At 38.0% G+C, this 22,801-nt stretch overlaps 1 protein-coding gene across 1 annotated transcript in view; it reads left to right on the forward strand.

The window, feature by feature from the left end:
- The window catches only part of LOC150091274 (organic cation transporter protein-like), a 212,738-nt gene that overhangs the window by 161,146 nt on the left and 28,791 nt on the right, over positions 1 to 22,801 (forward strand). Inside the window, exon 9 of the mRNA XM_090383043.1 lies at positions 16,509 to 16,690. Coding sequence (XP_090239169.1) covers positions 16,509 to 16,690 — 182 coding nt within the window. The remainder of the gene's footprint in view (positions 1 to 16,508; positions 16,691 to 22,801) is intronic.

Here is a 22,801-nt window from a genome sequence, read left to right on the forward strand (position 1 = left end):
TCAATTTTCTGCCTGTTAGGTGTGTGTGTGTGTGTGTGTAAAATTAAAAAAATATATGTTATATGATATTTATTACAATAATATAATTATAAATTACATTTCATAATACAAATTATATATATATAGAGGTACTAAGTAAACATCAATTATAGATCACTACAAAATTAAAAATAAACTGTACATGTTTTTATAATGAAATAAACATAAATTAAAAAATTGTAATAAGTTTAAGTAACTTAAACCCAAATTACGTGGCACCCCTGGAATGTTGTTGCTGCACCCAAAGGTGCCACGCACCCCGGTTGAAAACCACTGCTCTAAATTATGATCACTTGTTTTTCTGCCAAAGGGTTAAAACATTGATTCACTTAAAGAGGCACAATTCAGTCAAAACTTAACTGATTGCAATGAAACAAACTGATCAGTAGAGGAAAAAACAAGCTACAGCACAATATGAATGCTTGTTGACATGTGCAGTAGTAAGGGTTGGTAAGCAATGATTTCATTTCATTTTAGCCACACCCTGTATACAGAAAGGACATATTGTTGATTGTCAAGTGGCACCAGGTCCCCCCCCAACTCTGCTATACAGAAAGGATAGACACCACAGAAGGGTGGGAAGGGTTATGCTTCTTAGCTAAGAAGCACATAAAAACTAAGGCAGAGCATCCAGTTGCCGTGGATGACAAGTGAATTGTTGAGTCAGTTTGGTGTGACATAAGCATTGGAAAAACAAAAATGAGGGTAGGAATGTATTACATGCCGAATGACTGCGATGAGTACAATGAACAGCATATACAGAAATAGTAGGCCTGTAAATCAGAAATCTTATAATGAGGGATTTTAACTTTCCAGACGTTGACTCAAACTACCAATGATGGTCACTCACTGACCAATGGTTGGTTACTTGCACACTACCAAGGATTTTGTGTATTTATTGGATGAATGCTTTAGGGGCAACAAGAGAGCAATATTCCTGATCTAGTTATCAGCAGTGATTTTTTGTGCATTAAGAATCTGCAGATAAAAGAGCCACCAGACAGCAGTGATCAGTGTATTGATACAGGATTTACTTAAAGATGTAACTACTATCAAGGGTAAAGGGAAGGGTTTTTCCTTTTGTAAGGGAGACTACAGTGGTCTTACAGTTTTTAAACTCTGTAGATTGGTACCAACTAATGATGTTACCAACAACAAATTCTAATGGAAATGAGATTTTTATAGTAAATCTTAAAGTACCATGTTGTTTTTATGCTCAATCAATAGTATACTAATTGCTTAATTATCAGTACTCACCTCAATTATCCATGTATTTTCACACTGGAATTATAGAAGTAGGAAGTGAAGGCTTTAAAATATAATTAATAAAAATAGAAAATTAAACTACATATTAATTTAAGACTATGCTTGGAGGAAGAAGTGCACCGCCCATTCCCCTGGTTTTCATCTATAAAATCACTATGTAAACAAATTTAAATTTTAAAAGCTAACGCAAAAACAAGCCAAGAGTCTAAATGGTAGACTTTTGTAGTGTACATCATCAGTTGGCTGAAGGTGTTAGCGAAGATTGAGTTTAAAAAGAATTGCCGCATCCTCATTACTCAGACCTGTGAGAATTTGATTTGTGCGAGACTCCATATTGGGGAAAGACTAACTGGCAATTTGGTATTCAATATTTCAAATGACATGTTATGACGGAACCATTCTATTGCTAGTGTTTTGTATTGAAATATTTTCTAATTAATTTTAATTTAATTAGAATAATAATGGCGGAATCAACTGAAGGATTATGACCTGTATGTGTTGTGTGAACTCGGTATTTGACTGATTGGGTCTGAAACTATTGTAATGGTAGTATGCCAGTGTATTTGCCATTTTTGATGAACCATATTTTGTAGTGGTGCTGCCTATGTAGCAAGTATCACAACCTGATTGACATTTAATAAGATATATAATATTGATGTCTTGTATTAGGTATGTGTATGTTTCTTATATTTATTGTAAGAAGAGAATATTAATGTGATATCTGTACCTGCAAACACTTTACGAAGTTGTCTGGCAAATTGGCTATAATATGGAAGTACATATGGGTGCCTTGTGTATAATTTCTACAGATATTATTATTACGGGGGTTACTGATATTGTATTGTAAATATGATATTGGGTTTTGAATTAACTGTATGGGATATTTCCTTGCTGTGAACGTTTTTGTTAAATATTGCAATTCTATGGCTAAATCATCTTGTGAGTGGCTATAATTGATGGCACTGTATTATTATTAGCCATATGGTGCAAGGAAGCCTGTGGCTTATGCTGTACCAGCCATATTTGGTTGTATAGTACGGATTTTTTTGTGTTTATATGAATGATGAAAATGTAAATATTTGCCTGTGTGAGTTTTCTTTCTGAATATCTTAGTCATGAGCTTATTGTCTTTTTTATATATTGTTAGATTTAAGAAATTAATACAACTGTCTTCCTCTAATTCAAGAGTGTATTTAAGTTTATTGTGTACCAGAATTTGGTTAAAAGATTATCAATAATAGTCCTATTACCAATTAGCAATATGTCATCAGCATAATGTATAAATAATTTAACTTCAGGGGGAATGGTTGAAGTATTTGACTTTCTAGTGAAACTAGATAAATCTCAGAAAGAAGAGCTGAAATACCTAATCCCACAGGGAGACCATAAATCTACTCAGTAATTTCATTTTGGAACCGGAAGTGTCTTGTTTTGATTAAAATAGACTAATTCTAAAATGCTGTTAATGTAAAGGTTGGTATGACTTGGAAGTGTGTTGTCAGTTGTTAATAATGCCCTTAAATTTTGAAATGTGTTATCTATTTTCACGTTAGTACATAGGGAAATGACGTCGTAGGATGCAAGTATGTCACTGTCCAGTATAACGATATTATTTATATGTTCAAAGACTTGGCTGGTATTGTGTACCCTGAATTTGGAAAATTTTATTAGTGGTGATATTATTTTAACTAAAAACGACCGATTAGGGAAGGTTGATTTGTTAAATGAAACAATTGGTCATAGCGGGTATTATCAGTGAGTATCAATAATTAAGCAGTTGCTGTATTATTGATTGAGCATTGAGAGAAATAATCATAGAAGCTACTAGGCTTTTCATACCAACTAAGAAATGCCATTCAAGGTTTAGACCTAAATGGATGTCAGATGAACTGTTGAGACACGTAATGGAGAAGAAAATGCATGAGATGCATATAAATTATCAGGTGATATACAAGCCTATGGTAGATATAAGCTAGATTTCAATCAAGTCACAAAGGAGCTTAGGTAAGCCCAAGCAGATTAGCAAGGGCACATGATGCAAGAAAGCAAGCTTATATAGCATCAGCCAAAAAAAAAAAAAAACCCTTATTTCACCCATCCCCTCGCTCCAAATGTTTGTCAAGTTCTGCCTTGAATCTATTTAAGCTATCAACTTCCACAACGACCACCCGCTGGGTAAAGGCAAACTCCCACACATCTATCCTACAACAGTCTTTCCTCAATTTGAATTTATCCACTCAGGTGATTATTCTGAGCAAGAGGAAGAATCCCAACAGCATTGAGCATGCTCAAACCATTCAAGGCTTTATACACCTCAATCAGATCACCTTGCAGGTGCCTAGACTCCAGACACTGTAATTTGCAAAACTTAAACCTTTCTTCTTAAGAGCAACCCTTTGTTCTGTTCACTAATCTTGTTGCCCTTCTCTGTACTTGTTCTAACAGCTCTACATCCTTCTTAAAATGAGGCCTCCAGACCTGTATACAGTATTCAAGGTGTGGCCTGACCATTGCCTTATACAAGGGGATAATCACCTCCTTATCCCTGCTAGAAAAATTCCTGTACATCATTGACAAGACACCATGAGCTACTCTCGCAGACCATCTGCACTGTTCAGAAAACTTCATATCTGCCTGCACAATTACCCCCAGGTCCTTTTCATTCTCTACCACTGCCAGTGTGGTACCAAAGAGTTGATACGTTATTCTGGAATTACTGTTTCCCATATGTAGTACTTTACATTTGTCAATGTTAAACCTCATTTGTCACCTCTCATCCCTTTTCTAGATCCTGTTGCAGCAGTGTACTGCCATTAGTGTCATTAACAACCCTGCCAACCTTCGTATTGTCTGCAAACTTGGACATTAAGCCTGATATACCATCATCAATATCATTTATAAATACAGAAGACAACAATGGACCCCAACACTGAACCCTGAGGGACTCCATTAATAACATTAGTCCACAAAGAGCAGTGTCCATTGATTACTACTCTGTCTTCTCCCACTCAACCATCTCTTTATCCATAGCAGCAATTTGCCTCCAATGCCACACTGTTCCAATTTGTGCAGCAGTCTTCTATGTGCAACAGTATCAAAGGCCTTTCTAAGATCCAAATATAGGATATCAAAGTTATTCTTTGCATCCAGTTCCTTTGTGACAACATCATAGTATCCAGTCAAATTAGTCAGACAAGACTTCTCCTTAACAAACCCATGCTGTGTCTGAGCTGTAACTGAAGTGTTGTCTAGATGATCCTGCAGGTTTTTTAACCAGTGCCTCCATTAATTCCCTGGAACAGAAGTTAAACTAACAGGTCTGTAATTACCTGTGTCTTCCTTTGATCCTCCTTTGTGGATTGGGGTCACATTTGCACATCTCCCAGTCCATGGGTACTTGCCCTGAGTCCATGGAAGCTCTCATAATTATGGCTAAGGGTTTGCTTGCCGCCTCCTTTAATTACGAGAAGTGTCTGGCAAAGAAAGCCAAGAAAAGCAGCAAAGGCTTCTTCTTTACTTTTTAAAATGTAGAAGGAAGGGGGTTGGATCACATTGGTCCACTTGATGTCGGTTTTACTGTTGATGAACCTGCCCAGGTTGCTGACAGGCTGAATTGGTATTTTGTGTGCACATTCACACATGAGGAATTCTATAGGGAAAGGGATGCCAGAAGTTTATTGAACTGTAGCAAGGAGCTAAATGATTTTGTGATAGCTGAGAGGAAAGCAGAAGAGAAATCCTTGAAGAGAAACAGGCACCTGGGGTGGATTGGATTTATGAAGGATTTATTAAGGGAGGTAATCAAGGAAGGAAGCAACCCTTTTTCCATAATTATGAGAAAATCATTTGATTCAGGGAAGGTTCCTGTGGACTGGAGATGAACAAATGTATCATCAATTCACAAAAGGGATCAAAGGATGACATGAATAATTACAGACCTGTTAGCTTAACTTCTCTTCCACAGAAAATAATGTAGTCAGTAGTTAAAAAAGTAATGCGGTACCATCTATACACAAGTGTAGTTATACTTCATTTACAGCATAAGGGGTTTGTTGAGATCTTGTCTAACCAATTTGTTTGGATACTTTGATGCAGTGACAAAGGAACTGGATGCAAAAAATAATTTTGATATTATATACTTTGATTTCAGGAAAGCTTTTGATACTGTTGAACATAGAGACAAACCCACTCAACCATATAAAGGGATGGTTGAGTGGGTTTGTTTGTTTGGGGATTTATTAGGCACATCGGCATCTGTGGCATAGTGCACCAGGTTGAGTTGGAGAAGATAGAGCAGTTATCAATAAACATTGTGTATGGCTAGTGGACTGATATTGTTAGTGGAGTACCACAGGTTTAGCACTAATCAGTGGACACTGCTCTTTGTGGACTAATGTTGTTAGTGGAGTTCCACAGGGTTCGGGTACTGGCCCATTGTTGTTTTCTGTATTTATTGATGATGGCAGTGCTAGTAGCAGTGGCAAATGATGCAAGAGAGCAAGCTTAGCCAAAAAAAAAAAAAAAACCCCACACACTTCACCCATCCATACCCTCCAAGAATTTATCTAGTTCTTTCTTGAATTTATTGATACCTTCCACTTCCACAACAACAGATGGAAGCCTGTTACAACAATTAACCACCCTCTGGCTGAAGGTAAACTTATGCACATCTACCCTGCAACCTTAACTTGAATTTATTCCCCATCATGTGTATAGTCTCAGCAAGAGGAAGGATGCCATTAACATTTAGCTTACTCAATCCATTCAGGGCCTTAAACATCTCAATCAGATTGCCCCACAGGTGGCTAGTCTGCAAACGCTTCAATTTGCAGAACTGAAGCTTTTCTAGGTAACAGTGCCCTTTTGTTCCATTTACCAATCTGCTTTGCCCTTCTCTGCACCCATTCTAGCAGATATACTTCCTTCCTAAAGTGAGACCTCCAGATCTGTATACAGGATGTCTCAAAAATATTGGTACAAACATTTAGGGGAGGTAGGTAACATCTAAAGGAATGTGAATCGCATAGGAACCCATAACCGGAAACGTTGCTGTAAGTCGGTAGATGGCGCTGTTCATCAGTTCACAAGAGGGAAAATTTCTGGTTTACTCATTCAAGCAGTAGTCGCCGCACGTAGAGCATGCATCTATATACGAACTGTGAGCTGGCAGACATGCACCTAGTGTATGGATTAGCAGAGGGCAATGGATGAGCTGCTCAATGAATTTATGGAAACGCTTCCCAGACGGACATGTTACGGACCACTGTTTGTTTGCACATGTTCATCAAAATTTGTGCGATTATGGGTCATTTAGAGGTGACAGGAGTAGTGCAGGCAGACCATGTTCGATGCGAACTCCCGCCATGGAAGAAAGTGTGTTGAATGCCGTCCAGAATAATCCTACTACCAGCACACATGCCGTTGCCTTAGGAATGTCTCATTGCAGTGTACAGAGTGTCTGGCACCACGATTCCTTACACCCCTTTCATCTCCAAAGGGTTCAGTTACTAGTCCCTCAAGATCATCCTGCATGTATGGCTTTTGCGCAATGGTTTCTCCAAGAAAGAGTTCAAGACTTGAATTTTCCAGCCTATGTTTTGTTCACGGATGAGGTTTATTTCACTCGGGAAGGCTTATTCAATCAGCACAATGCTCATGTGTGGGCTCATGACAACCCACACGGTGTGTGTCCCCATGCGGCACAACATTGCTTCGCAATAAATGTGTGGGCAGGTATGGTCGGTGACTGCTTATTTGGCCCATACCTGTTACCATCCCGCATGAATTCCACTAAATATCGGATTTTTCTTGAACAAGTTTTACTAGGTTACTTGACGATGTTCCAGCAAATATGAGACGCAACATTTGGTTTCAACATGATGGGGCACCTGCCCATTATGGAAGGTGTGTTCGTGACCATTTGAACAGGCATTTTGGGCGTCGATGGATTGGTGGTGGACCCGTTGCCTGGCCCCCACGCTCACCTGATTTATCGAGCCTTGATTTCTTTCTGTGGGGAGCACTCAAATCTATCGTGTATGAATCAGCTGTGGAGACGGAAATGGATCTCATGGCGAGACTCATCTGCGCTGCTGCTACTGTCATAGAAACTCCAGGTGTGTTCGACCGTGTCCGCCAATCCATGCTGTGTCGGTGTCATGCATGCATCGCGTCTCGTAGTGGAACCTTTAAGCATCTGTTGTAACATTATGAAATGCATCCATCTCGTACTCCATTGTTAATATTATGTCAAATAAATGTTTTCCACTAATTACTGTCTTGTGTAATTTCTGCTTCTTGTGCCTCTGCTACTACTTTCCCGTGACGTTTCTGGTTATGGATTCCTATGCGATTCACATTCCTTTAGATGTTACCTACTTCCCCTAAACGTTTGTACCAATATTTTTGAGACACCCTGTATAGTACTCAAGATGCAGCCTAACCATAGCCTTGTTCAAGGGGATAATCACCTCCTTATACATGTTTACAAAGTTTCTGTATATCTTTGACAAAACCCCATGAGCTCTACTGGCAGCATGTCTGCACTACTCAGAGAATTTCATATCTGACTGCACAATTAACCCCAGGTAATTTTTTTAAATCTTCCACTACCCTGAGTGTTCACATTTCATAAGCTACTCTGGGATTACTGCTGTCCATATGCAGTACCTTGCATTTATTTGTCAATGTTAAACTTCAACTGCCATTTCTCAGCACATCAACCTAATTTTTCTATATCTTGTTGCAGTATCAAACTGTCATTACTGTTGTCAACCACTCTGCCAACCTTTGTATCATCAGCAAACCTGGACAGTAAGTCTGATATACCTTCATCAATATCAATAAGTATAGAAAACAATAATGGGCATAGAACTGAACCCTGGGGAACTCTACTAATAACATGAGTCCAAGAAGAGAAGTGCCCATTGTTAATAACTCTGTCTTCTGCCATCTGCCACTTTAGCCATCACTTTATCCATAGCAGTAACTTGCATTTAATGTCACTTTACTCCAGTTTGTACAGCAGTGTTTTGTGTGCAGCACTAGCAAAAGTATTCCTGAAATCAAAGTATGTAATATAAAACTAATTTTTTCATCCAGTTCTAAGGTCATATGCATCATAGCAACCTCTCACATTGTTTAGACCTCACTTTCCCTTAACAAATCCACATTGTAACCGCAGTATAATTGCGTTCCTTTCCACATGGACCTGCATTATTTCTTTAACCAGCAACTATTTTTCCTGGAACAGACGTTAAGCTAACAGGTAATTACTGTTAGATCCTGCTACCAGGCATCTGGACCAATGTGATTCATCCCTTTCAATCTACCGTTAATATGAGCATAGAAGCCTTTGTTGCTTTTTTTTTGCCAGAGACTTTTCATAATTTGCCTAACCTTGTTGAACCTACTTTGACTTGATTACAGGCTAATTTATATATACCATAAGCTTCTGTATCACCTGATAATTTATATTCATCCCATGCGCTTTTCTTCTCTGCCATGTGTCTCAATAGAACATCTAAAATCCATTTAGGTCTAAGCTTTGAACAGTATTTCTTTGTTGGTACAAAAACCCTAGTAGCATCTGTGATCACTTCTATGAATGCTTCCCATTTAGAATTGCAGTTGGTTTCACTACATAGAATTTAAAACTATGTGAGGCCACTAGTCACCCTTATGAAAGCAAACGGCCATCTCTTTACCCTTGACAATAGCTGTGTCTTTATCTATAATTAAATTCCACATTAGCACACTGTGATCATTGTCATCTAGTGGGCCTCTTACCTGCAGATTCTTAATGCATGAAGAATTGCTGCTTGCTGTGGAAAACAGTCACTGAAGAAATCTACAGAAGTTGTGTGTGTTCCCCCAACCCACAAATTCCACTGGAAGGAAAAATAGTTTAGGCCTAAAGCCTCAGGTTATGTAGAGAGTTAACTGACATACAAGTTAGTGCAATTGCATAATTTCTGTACATAGCGAACTACTTAAGTGGTTATAAATTGGCATCATTAAGTATATATATATATATCTCATATTGTGAATTTATAACTACTTAAGTAGTTGGCTACGTACAGAAATGATGCAATTGCACTAACTTCCTATGTAACATGAGGCTTTAGCCCTAAACTGTTCTGCAGTCTAAATTACTCCACACCACCAGGCATCTCTCATATTGTGGAGTTAAACTTCACAATTGGATTATCATCATTGTAACACCCGGGCCTGCCCACCCACTGAGGAGCCAATAAGCTCCAAAACGGTACTGCATGGGTGATGGTATCTGCTGAGAATAAGTAACAATAGTCTTCTCCTATAGTGAAGCGTTACTTATTCAATGTAGTGCAATATCATGGCAACTCATTGTGAAGGTATTCACAATATGAGATATACTTATTGATCATCATCAGCCATTTTCAATCCACTGCAGGATAAATCCACTGGCCTCTCCAGCAACTTTCCAGTTCCTTCTGTTTTGAGCACTGGCCATCCATTTACTACCCACAAACTCATGAATTTCATCTATCCATCTCTGCCTTTGTCTTCCAGGTTTTCTTATAGCTCCTCTTGGGTACCATATTCTGTTATTTTCTTAGTCCATCTGTCATCATGTCTTCGAGCTATGTGTCCTGCCAAAGACCATTTTAGTTCTTTAGTTTTGATAAGAATGTCCTTTACTTGAGTTTGCTGCCTAATCCACGTGTTTCTCTTATCTAACAGTCTGATTCCCAATATAATTTGTTCCATTCTTCGCTGTATAGTTCTCAGCTTCTCTTCCATTCTTTTGGTGAGTGCCCAAGTTTCACTTCCATAAGTCATGGTGGGGAGTATACATTGGTTCATTATTTTATGTTTCAGACAAACTGGGATATTGCTTTTCAGTATGTGACTATATTTCCTGAATGCTATCCATCCAAAACTTATTCTGCTCTTGACTTCCAGCCATTTATCATTATTACAGCTAATAACTTGTCCCAGATAAGTATGACTCCACCTTTTCAATTACTGCTCCTTCAATCATTATTTCCCTTTCTGTGGCATACTTGTTCATCATTACTTTTGTTTTAGCCATATTCATCTTTAGTCCAAAATCCTTGCTAACCTTGCTAACTTAATGATGCCAATTTATAACTATTTAGTAGTTGGCTATGTACAGAAATGATGCAGTTGGAAGGTTAATTCCCAATTATAAGGCATTCTTATTTACTGGCATACTCTATTTCTTTGTATAGCTGTTTAGTATATTCATCACAGTCATTAGGTATATAACACATTTATATTCTGAACTTTGTTTTCCAACTGCTTATATCACACCAAACTGACCATGCCTACCGCATGCACTGCCTTAGATTTAATATGCTTCTTAACTAAGAGCATAATCCCACCCCTCCTGTCCTTTCTGTATACATTCTATTAGCGCTGCTTATGTCTGAGTGACGCCATGTCCCTGACATCCCTACAGTGTCTGCAGTTGACTTCTTCAGTACTTTAAACTTATTTAGAATGCTCCTAGCTTTCTAAATAAGTTTGTTCAAGGGGATAATCACCTCCTTATACATGTTTACAAAGTTTCTGTATATCTTTGACAAAACCCCATGAGCTCTACTGGCAGCATGTCTGCACTACTTGCTCTCCAGGCTGCTGCATGTTCCAATAGAAGTTGTGCAAGAATCGCTTTCACCTCTGCCTGCAATTCTACTTAATCTTATTCTGTGTCCCCCCACCCAAGCTAGCAGTTTTCTGACACACCTATCACTGCCTCGATAGCATCAACTAATATTCTTGCACCCCTTCTATTTAATTGTATACCATCCATGTAAAACAGTCTCTCCTGTTAACAAACACAGACCGTGTTGAGAACAATTCTACCACATGAGAGTTGCATATTTTCTCCAGGGTCAATCAATTTGGCAAGGCTGTCAATATGTACTCCCTCCTGTCATTTCTATGCAGAATTGCACACTTTCAAATTCAATCCTAACTTGTGATTTTTTCAACATTTCCCTGTGCTTGTAAAGTAAGTCCTCAGATCTACTCTCAATATCATTAGTGCCAATGGTACTACAATATCACCAAAGTATTATTATTAGCCATATGGTGCAAGGAAGCCTGAGGCTTATGCTGCACCAGACAAAAAAAAAAAAAAAAAAATTCTGAGAGAGATCCAGCTCAGGACCCTGAGTGTGCCAAGCCAGTACCAGATGTGAGCCCCTGGGGATTGTATCAGGCTTAATGTCTAAGTTTACTGATCATACAAAGGTTGGTAGGGTAGTTAACGACCGTAATGATGGTATGCTGCTGCAGAAAAACTAGTCAGATGGGCTAAGAAATGTTAGTTGAAGTTTAACCGTGACAAATGCAAGGTACTGCATATGGGTAGCAGTAATTCCAGAATAACATATCAGCTGTGTGGTACTACACTCAGGCTAGTGGAAAATGAAAGGACCTGGGGAATTGTGCGGTCTGATTATCTGAGCAGTACAGACAGGTGGCAAGGACAGTTCATTGGTTTTATCAATGATATACAGGAATTTTGCTAGCCTGGATGGTGATCCCATTGTATGCTCAGGCTACACATTGATTACTGAATACAGGTTTGGAGGCTTCATTTCAGAAAGGATATAGAGCTGCTGGGATAGGTACAGACAAGAGCAGTAAGTTTGGTGGGAGGAACAAAGGGATGTTCTTACCAAGAAAGGCTTTAGTTCTGCAAATTGCAGCATCTGGAGTCTAGGCAGCTGTCTTTGAATGGCTTGAGCAACTCATTGCTGGGATTCTTGCTCAGGTTATGCACATGAGGGGCATAAATTGAAGTCAAGGAAGGATGGGTGCAGAATACCATTTAAGTTTGCCATCTGGCAACAACTGGTTGATTGCTAGATCAAGCTTCCATGTGTTGTTATGGAAGTGGATAGTTTGAATAAGTTCAAGAAAGAACTATACAAACTTTTGGAAGGCATAGAAAGGTGAAATGGGATTATTTATTTACTTTTTTTAACTGATGCTTTACACTGAAACAACAGAATTAATGGGATATGTGATTCCTGGGCAACACTATGCTGTCACCCCTCTCGCTAGCTGATGAACCCACCGCTTGGTAGGTACACTGCATCCCCTTAGATGGTGATTCGATGTCAGTATGGATAAACGTGTCATGAATTAACTGACTTTGAAAGAGGGATGATAGTGGGTGCCTGATACATGGGTCACTATTGCAGAGTTGGTACAGAAATTGCACTATCCCCATTTAACATTATCAAGGGTGTATCGGGAATACGCCATTTCCAGAATAACATCTCATCATGGACAGTGCTGTGGGCGTAGAAAGATGGTGGATAAACATGGCCACCGATGTGTCTCACATTGTTTCAGCCAACCGGAGAGCAACAGCAGCACAAATCACCGCTGATACCGCTGATTTCAACGCGGGAGTTGCCAGAAAAGTATCCACCAAGGCCATCAGACGATTATTAGATGCAATAGGTTATGGGAGTTGCCGACAAACTAGTCATATTGCTAACACCACGACACAGGACTCTACACCTCAGTTGAGTGAAAGAACATTGGCACTGGACCTTGGAATTGGAGCCATCTCTGATGAGTTCTATTTCCAGTTATTTCGAGCAGACTAAAGGGTGCATATCTGGCACAAACTGCACTAAGCTATTCACCCGTAATGTCAACAAGGAACTGTTCAGGCAGGTGGACGGTCGTTAATGGTCTGGGGCATGTTTAACTGGCATGTGTTGGGACCTCTGGTATGTCTAGACGCATCTCTGAATGGTCCAGGTTACATGTACATTCTCTTGCAGACCATCTATCCTCTCATGGTCATTGTGCACCTACAAGGCAATTAACTTTTCTAGCAGTACAATGCACCTCCCCCACAGAGCCGTGGATACTAGAACATGGTTCTAAGAGCGTTCCACAGATTTTACTACCACCATGGAATGGCTTTCCTGTTCACAGGATATGAATCCTGTGGAGCATCTTAAGGATGCTGTGGAACGGTCTGTTTGAGCTTTGGATCCTCTGCCCAGGAATGCGATGGAATTATGGACAGCTGTACAGGAAGCATGGATGGAAATACTTGTAGAATGCTTTCGTGAACCAGTGGACTCAATGCCTCACCTTGTGACTGCCCTTATCTGGGCAAAAGTTGGACCTACCCGTTACTAGGTAGATATCCCATGATTTCTGTCCACTCAGTGTTATAAGCTTGCTTTTTTTGCATTATTTCCACTATTAATGCCAATATACAGTGCAGTCACTTTATGATGGACTCTCCATAATAAAATACCTTTCACTATACGATATGTAGTAAGTGCAGGATATTGTCATCACATATGTGAATTGAATTTTAATTCTATTTTAATTAATTAATTCTATTAAATGGAGCTTAAAAAATAGGAATGAAGAGAAGATTCTGAAAACTTATTTTTGTTTTTTATGATTTCAGTGAAGGGGAAACACATTTCCCCACCGAATTCCAGTTATCGCTATTATTGCAAATGCAATAAGATAGTTTACTACCTGTTTATAATAGCTTGCACTAACAGAAAAGCCCAATAAACTGAAAAGTGCAAATTGTTTTATGGTCGTGACCTCCAGAAACGTGCTTTAGAAAAATATCACAAATGCATTCAAAATTCATTCTTTAACAAAACATAGAATAAGTGTACTGCATTTTAATGATTTAAGTAGCTGATTCTACTAACCAGTGATCACTGCTGCCTATTTATTTCACTCTACAGTGGCTTACGATTGTCTCTGACAGGACCACGCAGTCCTTTGTCTGAGCCAATAGCAGCATTTTTAAACGTGTTGGGCACATGTTTTGTTTTTATATCCTTTAGTTCAAGTGATTTTTTTTTTGTGCTTACTTTCCATAAATTTACTTTACATAAATTTATTGAATTCTTGAACGTACAACATTGCATAATATGGCCCCTAAAGAGCACAGTAATAAGAAAATTTCAATTAAAATTAAACAAGAAATAGTTAAAAAACATGGTGCTAAAACTAGTTCATTGGTGCATGAATATGGTTTTTCACAGTCAACCATTTCTACCATAGTGAAACAAAAAGAAAACGTTAAAGTTAGTGATGAATCTAACACAGTCCAAAAGGCAGAGAACTGTAGAAATGGAAAGGCTTTTGTTTGCTGTGGATAAGAGAAAAACAAATGGAGGGTGATACAGTTCCTGGACAATACATTTGGGAATGTGCAAAGCAGATTTTTGAGGACTTAAAGACTAAAACACCTTCAGCTAGTGATACACGATTTGGGGACTTTAAAGCCAGCAAAGGTTGGTTCGACTGTTTTAGAAAAAGGACTGATATTAAGTGTCATAAGGCATGGAGAGGGTTGCAGTGCTGATTAGGAAGCAGCTGAAAACTTTAAGGTAGAGTTTCAAGAGCTTGTTGAGAAAGAGGGTTACCTTCCTCAAGTCTTTAATACAGACGAAACAGGCCTCTTTTGGAAAAGGATGCCTAGGCGAACATACATCACAAAAAAAAGGCCTCGTTGCCTGGTCATAAGCCTATTACTCTGCTATTAGGGTCCAATGTCTGTGGTGATTTTAAACTTAAGCCAATGTTGGTTTACCACTCAAACTCCCAGTGTGTTTAAACAGCAAAAGGTCATCAAAAGCAGGTTGGGTGTTTTTTGGCGGTGTAACAAGAAGGCCTGGCACCTCTTCAATGAATGGGTATTTGAAGTGTTTTGTCCTTCAATCAAAGGTTACTTAGAAATAAACAAACTTCATTTAAAGGCACTGTTAATTTTGGATAATGCTCGAGGTCATGATCCCCAACTTGCCCAATCTCGGGAGGAGCAATTTAACTTCATTACTGTCAAATTTCTCCCACCCAATACCACTCCTCTGCTTCAGCTGATGGATCAACAAGTGATTGCAAACTTTAAAAAAATTTACACAAAGAAGATGCTTGTGAAGTGCTTTGAAGAGACTTCAGGAGACAGAGCCATCACCTTAAAGGAATTCTGGAAGACACCTTAGTGGGTGTTTAACACCCAGGTTTAACACTGTACTGTGTACAAATGATTGTCAGTTCTTGGAATGAAGTTTCAGCTTGGTGCCTCAATGCAGCCTGGAAGAATTTATTGCCTTCAGTCATCCATGATTTTGAAGGATTTGAAGCTGAAGGTATTCTAGAGCAGGAAATTATCACTCTTGGTGAGTCCTTGGCTCTAGAGATTGATGTGGTAGATGTGGAGGAGTTAATTGAGGACCACAGAAGGGAGTTAACAACAGAGGAACTCCAGGGATTAGAGCAGATGGGCAAGCATGACAGTGGAGATGAGGAACATGAGGAGGATAACTGTGTAGCAACAACTCAAGAAATTAAGGACATGTTTGCTGCATGGGATATTGTGAAGAGGACAGTAAGAAAAAACCCAGATATTGAAATCACTGAATTGATGACCTGCAAATTTGAAGATCAGGTGCTAAATTATTTCAAGAACCTTCAGAGAAAGTGCCAAAAGCAAACCACTTTGGACAGTTTTTATACCATAAGTAGCAAGAGGCATTGATCGGAAAGAACCCCAGATCCTGAAGGTTGTCCTGATATCTTGATGGTAAAAGATTCTCTTCCAGCTCCATCACCACACCACCATTGACACAGCTTTTCCAATGTAAGTTAAATGAAAATTACGATTTTTGTTTTTTTTTATAATAATCAATTATTATAAATATTAAACATTAATTTTAAACATTTGTGGGGGGGGATGAATAAGTAAAAATGTGTGGCACCATCATCACTTTTTATCTTTTTTCTTTTTTTTTTTTTAATTTGCATCATTCTCTACTGTTTATTCCAGTGTATAAGATGCATCACAATTTTAGGGCGAGTTATTTTTAGATAAAAGGTGCATGGTATACACTGGAAAATATGGTATTCAGTATTCTATATAAAACTAATACAATTTCTGTTATAAAAATCACATTTTACGCTATATAGCTTTAGTTATATAGCAAAAATTTCAACTTCCGAGGACTTTGAACTAATTATCAAAAAACAGTGTGTTATTGGGTTCACATTACGATATTTTCATGATACGATGGTGTCTCTGGAACGAATTAATATCGTAAAGCGGGGGTCCACTGTACTTCTGAATTAAAAATATTATTGATATTCTTGAACTTATTATTATTATTATTTTTTTTTTTTTTCAGATTTTCTTTGGGTGAGAATAACACTTGCCATGATAGGAAAATTTTGTATCACTGCCTCATTTGGCATTCTTTATGTGTTCTCAGCAGAAGTTTATCCTACAGTTGTTAGGAATATCGGTGTAGGTTCTAGTTCTATGTTTGCCAGGATTGGTTCCATGGTGGCACCTTTTGTTAAAGAATTGGTGAGTTTATTTTTGATTGTTCAAAATGAATTTAACAATTCAGTGGTTATTCTAAGATGTGTAAATACTAATACACTTAAAGATTTTTTTTTTTTCTGAAAAAAGTATTTTCAGGAGCTATTAATGCATTCATAGGGAGATAAGATAATATGCACATGTAAAAATATACTATGAGGTACAAACAAAAAAATTTGGGGACTGACTTTATCTTGAAATTGCACATCCATCATAGATAGTTGCAAATTTTCACAACCTGTTCAGTTAATCAACTAGATGTAATAATGCATGATTCCCCCATTTATCTGCAATCAACCTGTGGAATTTTGTTTTAAATCAGGAAACTTATTAAAATGAAATGTTAAAAATAGCTTTCGAAAAAATGCTATATGTCAGGGGTTCCCAAACATTTTAGACATGTGGAGCCCCACATCAGAAAGGAAAAACATTCCGGAGCCTTAATTCAAAAAAATACACTAAAAATAGAAATGGTTGGTCACTTTCCATATATAACATGCACATTGACAGTCCAAGGTCACTAAGAAAATGCCAAATTTACATTTTACTGTTATGCATAGATATTCTGATTCAATTTTATAGTTTTAGAAAAAAATATTAACATTCTAAAATTTCCTCATGGAGCCCCAGGTAACTATGGTGGAGCCCAAGGGCTCTGTGGAGTATAGTTTGCAAAAGGCTGCTATATGTCATTCAAAGACTGTTTAGACTGCTTGACCAGCAGAGATGATCCTCACTCTGGCCATCCTTTAACCTCAAATATCATTGATATAACAGCTTGCAATCACAATCTGTTGGGAGTAATCAATAATTAACTGTCTGTGAAATTGCTAGCAAAATCGGTATTTTTTATGGGACATGTAAATCAGTCTGATTTACATGTCCCATAATTGAAATTCATTGCATTTTTAAATCAGTTTAAACACAAGATTTGGAAATGCAATGAATTTCAATTAAGTTCATTCTTTGTATCTTTACTGATCAGAGAATGCAGTGAGTTCTGGCATCAGGGTCTTTGTCAACATGCAGCTGCTGACCCTCACTGTTTCTTCATTATTACTGGTGATCAATTATGAGTGCATGACCAATGTGAAAACAATGGCCAAGTCCTCTAAGTGGAAGACTGACTTCCATTGAGAGGACTTAGCCATTGTTCATTATGAATTTGTCTCTCAGAACCAGGAATATTAAAAAACAGTTTTGCAGCAGTTGTGCAATGCTGTTTAGACAAAACAGCTGGATAATCTTCAAGGAATTGGAACTTGCATTATATAATGCTCCTGCATGCTGTGATTTATTATATTTTTCCCAAGATTTATAACTTACTCGGAAAGTCAGATTTGGAGTGACAGAGGAAATTATTTAGAATGCAATAAGGAACTACTAACAATTCCAAAAAAAACAGTCGATCAGGAATGCTTGCAGAAGTGGTGGAATTGGTGTACACAAGTGTCAAAGAGAACATTTTGAAGAGATCCATCTGAATAGCCAGATAGTTCATGTCCTAAATATCAGTCTCCAAGTTTTTGGTCATTCCTCAAATTATGAAATCAACCAACAATAGCATGTATGTAATGAATTTAAATCTGTTAGTTTTCTGATTAAAAATATAAAAAAAAGAAATACAGTAGAACCCGGATAAGAAGTTTTTCTACGTTTAGAACTTATGCTGGAAAACTTCTTCGAAGAGAAAATGACCTAAGGGTATGAAATATTAAACTACACAAATAAAAATGAAAAGATACACATACATAAGTTAAAGATGATTTTTCAGAATTTATATATTTTACTCTGCCTATGGGAAACATTTAAACTGAGGATTTTTAATTGCTTTACATTCTGTTCATTAAACTCATTAACAATTTGAAAGAATGAGCTCCTTTGGAGTTGCAACATATCTTAAAAGGTCACAATTACAATAAGACACAGCAACAATCCACTAAGTAATTCTGAACTGTTCACAGCCATCGGAACTTAATGCTTAATGTTGTCTACGTATCTAATTATGGATATCGATGAAAACAATTGCAATGTCACTTCCATTATATAAAAATGTTTCTACTAAAAAGGTTTTAGTGCTGAAATACTCAGACTATGGAAATTGCTTAATTGTAAATTCCACAATTTCTCTCAGTTCCTCTTATCTTAGTAATTTTCTTTTAGCCATTCCTCTTTAGATATATTTTTTTTTTCATAACACACTTATACAAACTTGAGGAAAAACACAACACAATATGATGGATAATACAGCGTGCTAACGAACTTGTTTTCACAAAATCTCTAACAATACCGACAAACTTATTGCGATGTTTGAGAGTTTATTTTATCATAATTAGTTTTATTGCAGCGCTCGCAATAAACTAATCACAAACGACCTTCATATGTATGCCGTAATAGCATCACACGTATGTGGCCGACACGGCTTTTCAAGAAATAAAGTAACCTACTGGGCCACGTTGGCCACATATATGCGACATAAAAAAAGTCTCTTTTTTTTATATTTTAAGCGAAAATAAATGACAACACTGACATTACAATATTTATTTTAGAATTACTAATCAAATTATTTGCTAAATATTTTTTGGCCTCTGGGGAATTTTTTTCTTAAACTAGCTTGGCAGTCAACGTGTTAAAGGTAGAAGGAGGTGGTTAGCTGCTGGGTAAAATGTATGTGCTAAAATAACCACTGGTGATCCGGCAAACTCACTAATCCGGCACCTCACAGGTCCCAATCTGCCGGATTAGTGATGGTTGACCTGTACTACCTGTACAATCTGGGCGAAACTGTTCTTTGGGCATACATACACCCAGTTGCATCCATATGATGCCTGGGCTGTTTTATCATTCCACATCATGATCTGTCATACATAGCTATGAACAACTTCATCTTACGAGCTGCATGATTACGTTAACACATTCTGTGAGCTGTTTTTCCTGAAGGTTGTTAGTCCTTTATTTATCCAAGTTCCTCATCTATTTCTTGAGTCAGCTTATTAGCATTAGTAGAGGAAAAAGAATGTGATGCAAGAAAGCAAGCTTATACAGCATCAGCAAAAAAAAAAAAAAAAAAAAAACTTCCCTTTTCACCCATCCAGTTGTTCCTTGAAGTTTCCCCAGGGGCTCACATCTGGTGAGTATGGGCTTGGCACACCCAGGGTCCAGAGCTGGATATCATCATTCTTCTTTCTTGGTGATTCCTTTCTATTTCTGACTCTTGTTTTTTTTCTCTCTCTCTCTCTCTCAGGGTAATTTAGAAATTTTTTTTGGCTGGTGCAGCATAAGCCTCAGGCTTCCTTGTACCATATGGCTAATAATAATAATTTACTTAAGCTATCAACTTCCACAACAATTGATGGAAGAAGTTTGTTCCAACAATCAACCACTCGCTGGCTAAAGGCAAATTTTCACACATCTATTCTATGACTGTCTTTTTTCCATTTGAATTTATACCCCCTCAGGTGCATAATTTGAGCAAGAGGAAGAATCCCATCAGCATTGAGCAAACTCAAACCATTTGAGACTTTATACACATCAATCAGATCACCTTGCAGGTGCCTAGTCTCCAGATGCTGCAATTTGCAGAATTTAAGCCTTTCTTGGTAAGCAGCTCTATATCTTTCCTAAAATGAGGCCTCCAGATCTGTATACAGTACTGAAGGTATACAAGGGAATAATTATGCCTTATACACGGGAATAATTATGCCTTATACACGGGAATAATTATCTCCTTATCCGTGCTAGCAAAATTCCTCTATATCATTGACAAGATCCCATGATCTGCTCCGGCAGCCTGTTTGCACTGTCAGAAAACTTCATATCCGACTGCACAATTACCACCAGGTCTTTGTCATTCTCCACTACCATGAGTTAGTATGTTACTCTGTTGTTACTGCTACCCATATGCAGTACTTTGCATTTGTCGATGTTAAACTTCAGTTGCCACCTCTCAACCCATCTGCCCAACTTTTCTAGATTCTGTTGCAGCAGCATACTGTCATTAATAACCCTGCCAACCTTCGTATTATCTGCAAACTTGGACATTAAGCCTGATATACCTTTATCAATATCATTGATAAATATAGAAAACTCTGAACCCTGGGGGACTCCGCTAATAAGATTAGTCCACAAAGAGCAGTATCCATTGATTACCACTCTGTCTTCTCTCACTCAACTTGAGGTGCCTCCATAGCCAGGTGGGCAGGAGGAGCAGTGCGTAGCACACACTTCTTGATTAGACCAAGGTTCGAGCCAGTGACCACCAAATATGGAGGATGTGGAAAGGTCAGGGAATGACCACCACATAATCCCGGAGCAATATGGCCTTAGTTGCTAATGCTTCTAAAACCAAATAACAACAACGCTCAACTTGCCCTTAATGTCATACTGCTTCAATTTGTATAGAAGTCTCAAAAGCTTTTCTAAAATCCAGTTACATGATATCAAAATAATTTTTTTGTATCCAGTTTCTTGGACACTGCATCATAGTAACCTATCAGATTGTTTAGATAAGACTGCTCCTTAACAAATCCATGCTGTGATTGCAGTATAATTGCATGCCTGTCCAGATGGTCCTGCATATGTGAGAAAGTTTTTTTTTTTTTTTCCTGCTATTCTCTTAAATTGGTGGATAAAAAAATCAGTGGATGCTTCTTGCATTTTTAATAGAGGAACTGTGGCAAAATACACGCACAAAAAAAAAAGTGGATAAAATACTCCAAGTGATAATGGGTTAAAGCATGATCAGAAACTTACCATAGTGGTATCCAAAATACATGAATGGGAGCTGTCCTGGAATTAGATATCAGTTTTATAATCGAAAACTAAATCCATTCAGTTTATTTAAATTCACTAGCACCACATGCTTTTAGCTTGCTCGTATTTTTTAAGCACTTTTTTTGGCTATTTAATAAACAACTTATGTCCACCCATCTGTGGAGATAGTATTTGGTCATTAAAGCAGAATAACCAAGTGCAAACTGCTCTGGTTCAGAACAACTCAGTTCTGTTAGGAGACTCCATTGTCAGGGAGGCGCCTCCGTAGCCAGGTGGGCAGGAGCAGCAGTGCGTAGCACACGCTTCTTGATTAGACCGGGGTTGGTTCGAGCCCGTGACCACCAAATACAGAGAATGCGGAAAGTTCAAGGAATGAACACCGCATATTCCCGGAGCAATATGGTCTTAGTTGCTAATGCTCCTAAAAACCAAATAACAACAACAACAACATTGTCAGGGAAATGGGAAATATTTTTTGTAATAAGGATAGGTGGACTAGAACCAGGCTATATCTGCTGGGAGCAACAATTAAAGGCCGCCATAGCCGAGTGGTCCAGCGTGTGGGTGCAAAAGTACACGTCTCGAGTGACCTGGGTTCAAGCTAGTGACTGCCGAATATGGTGCTGTTTCTTGTATTCTCTCTACCTTGTGAACTCCTCTGACCATATGGTTATCCCATAGTAAACACAGAAAATTTATTTTATGTCACCAACAGATTGTCAGATTTTAAGGTGGGGGGTAAAGATAATATTATTATTCATGTGAGGACTAATGATATTAAGCACACACGATCTGACAATTTGTTAGACAAATATAGGATCATGCTGAAGAAATGTGGCCAATTAGGTCAGAATGTCTGTGTCTGCAATTCTGCCCAGGCACAATAGGAGAGATTGTATGCTGAAAGTCTTGTGGATTAGCTCAAGATTTGAAGGACTCTGCAAGGTTTTTGGGGGAAATTTTTATCAGCTTTGCCTGCACTCGTAGGTAGAAGGAATCTGTTTTGTAGACATGGCATACATTTAAACAAAGGTAGTGCAAGGGTTTTTGCCAGTATTATTGAAGATACCTTAAAAGTTCAGGGAAACTGCTAGTTTGGGGGGGGACAAGGGATAAATATGCATTTATCTGATAATATTGGTCAAAATAACTCTTCATATACCGCAAGAGTTCTTGTTTTACTGCAACAGATCATATTAGATGTTCTGAGGATAGAAACGTTTCAAATGGGCAGGGAACCAATAACAGGGAAGCAAGCTTAAATAACTTAAGGGGTATGTCAGGGTGGTTAACTTTACAAGATCACTAAGCCTTAATTGTTTA

This window comes from Mastigoproctus giganteus, chromosome 1 (genome assembly GCF_048544385.1).
Source record: "Mastigoproctus giganteus isolate SK-2022 chromosome 1, ASM4854438v1, whole genome shotgun sequence".
Classification (NCBI taxonomy): domain Eukaryota; kingdom Metazoa; phylum Arthropoda; class Arachnida; order Uropygi; family Thelyphonidae; genus Mastigoproctus; species Mastigoproctus giganteus.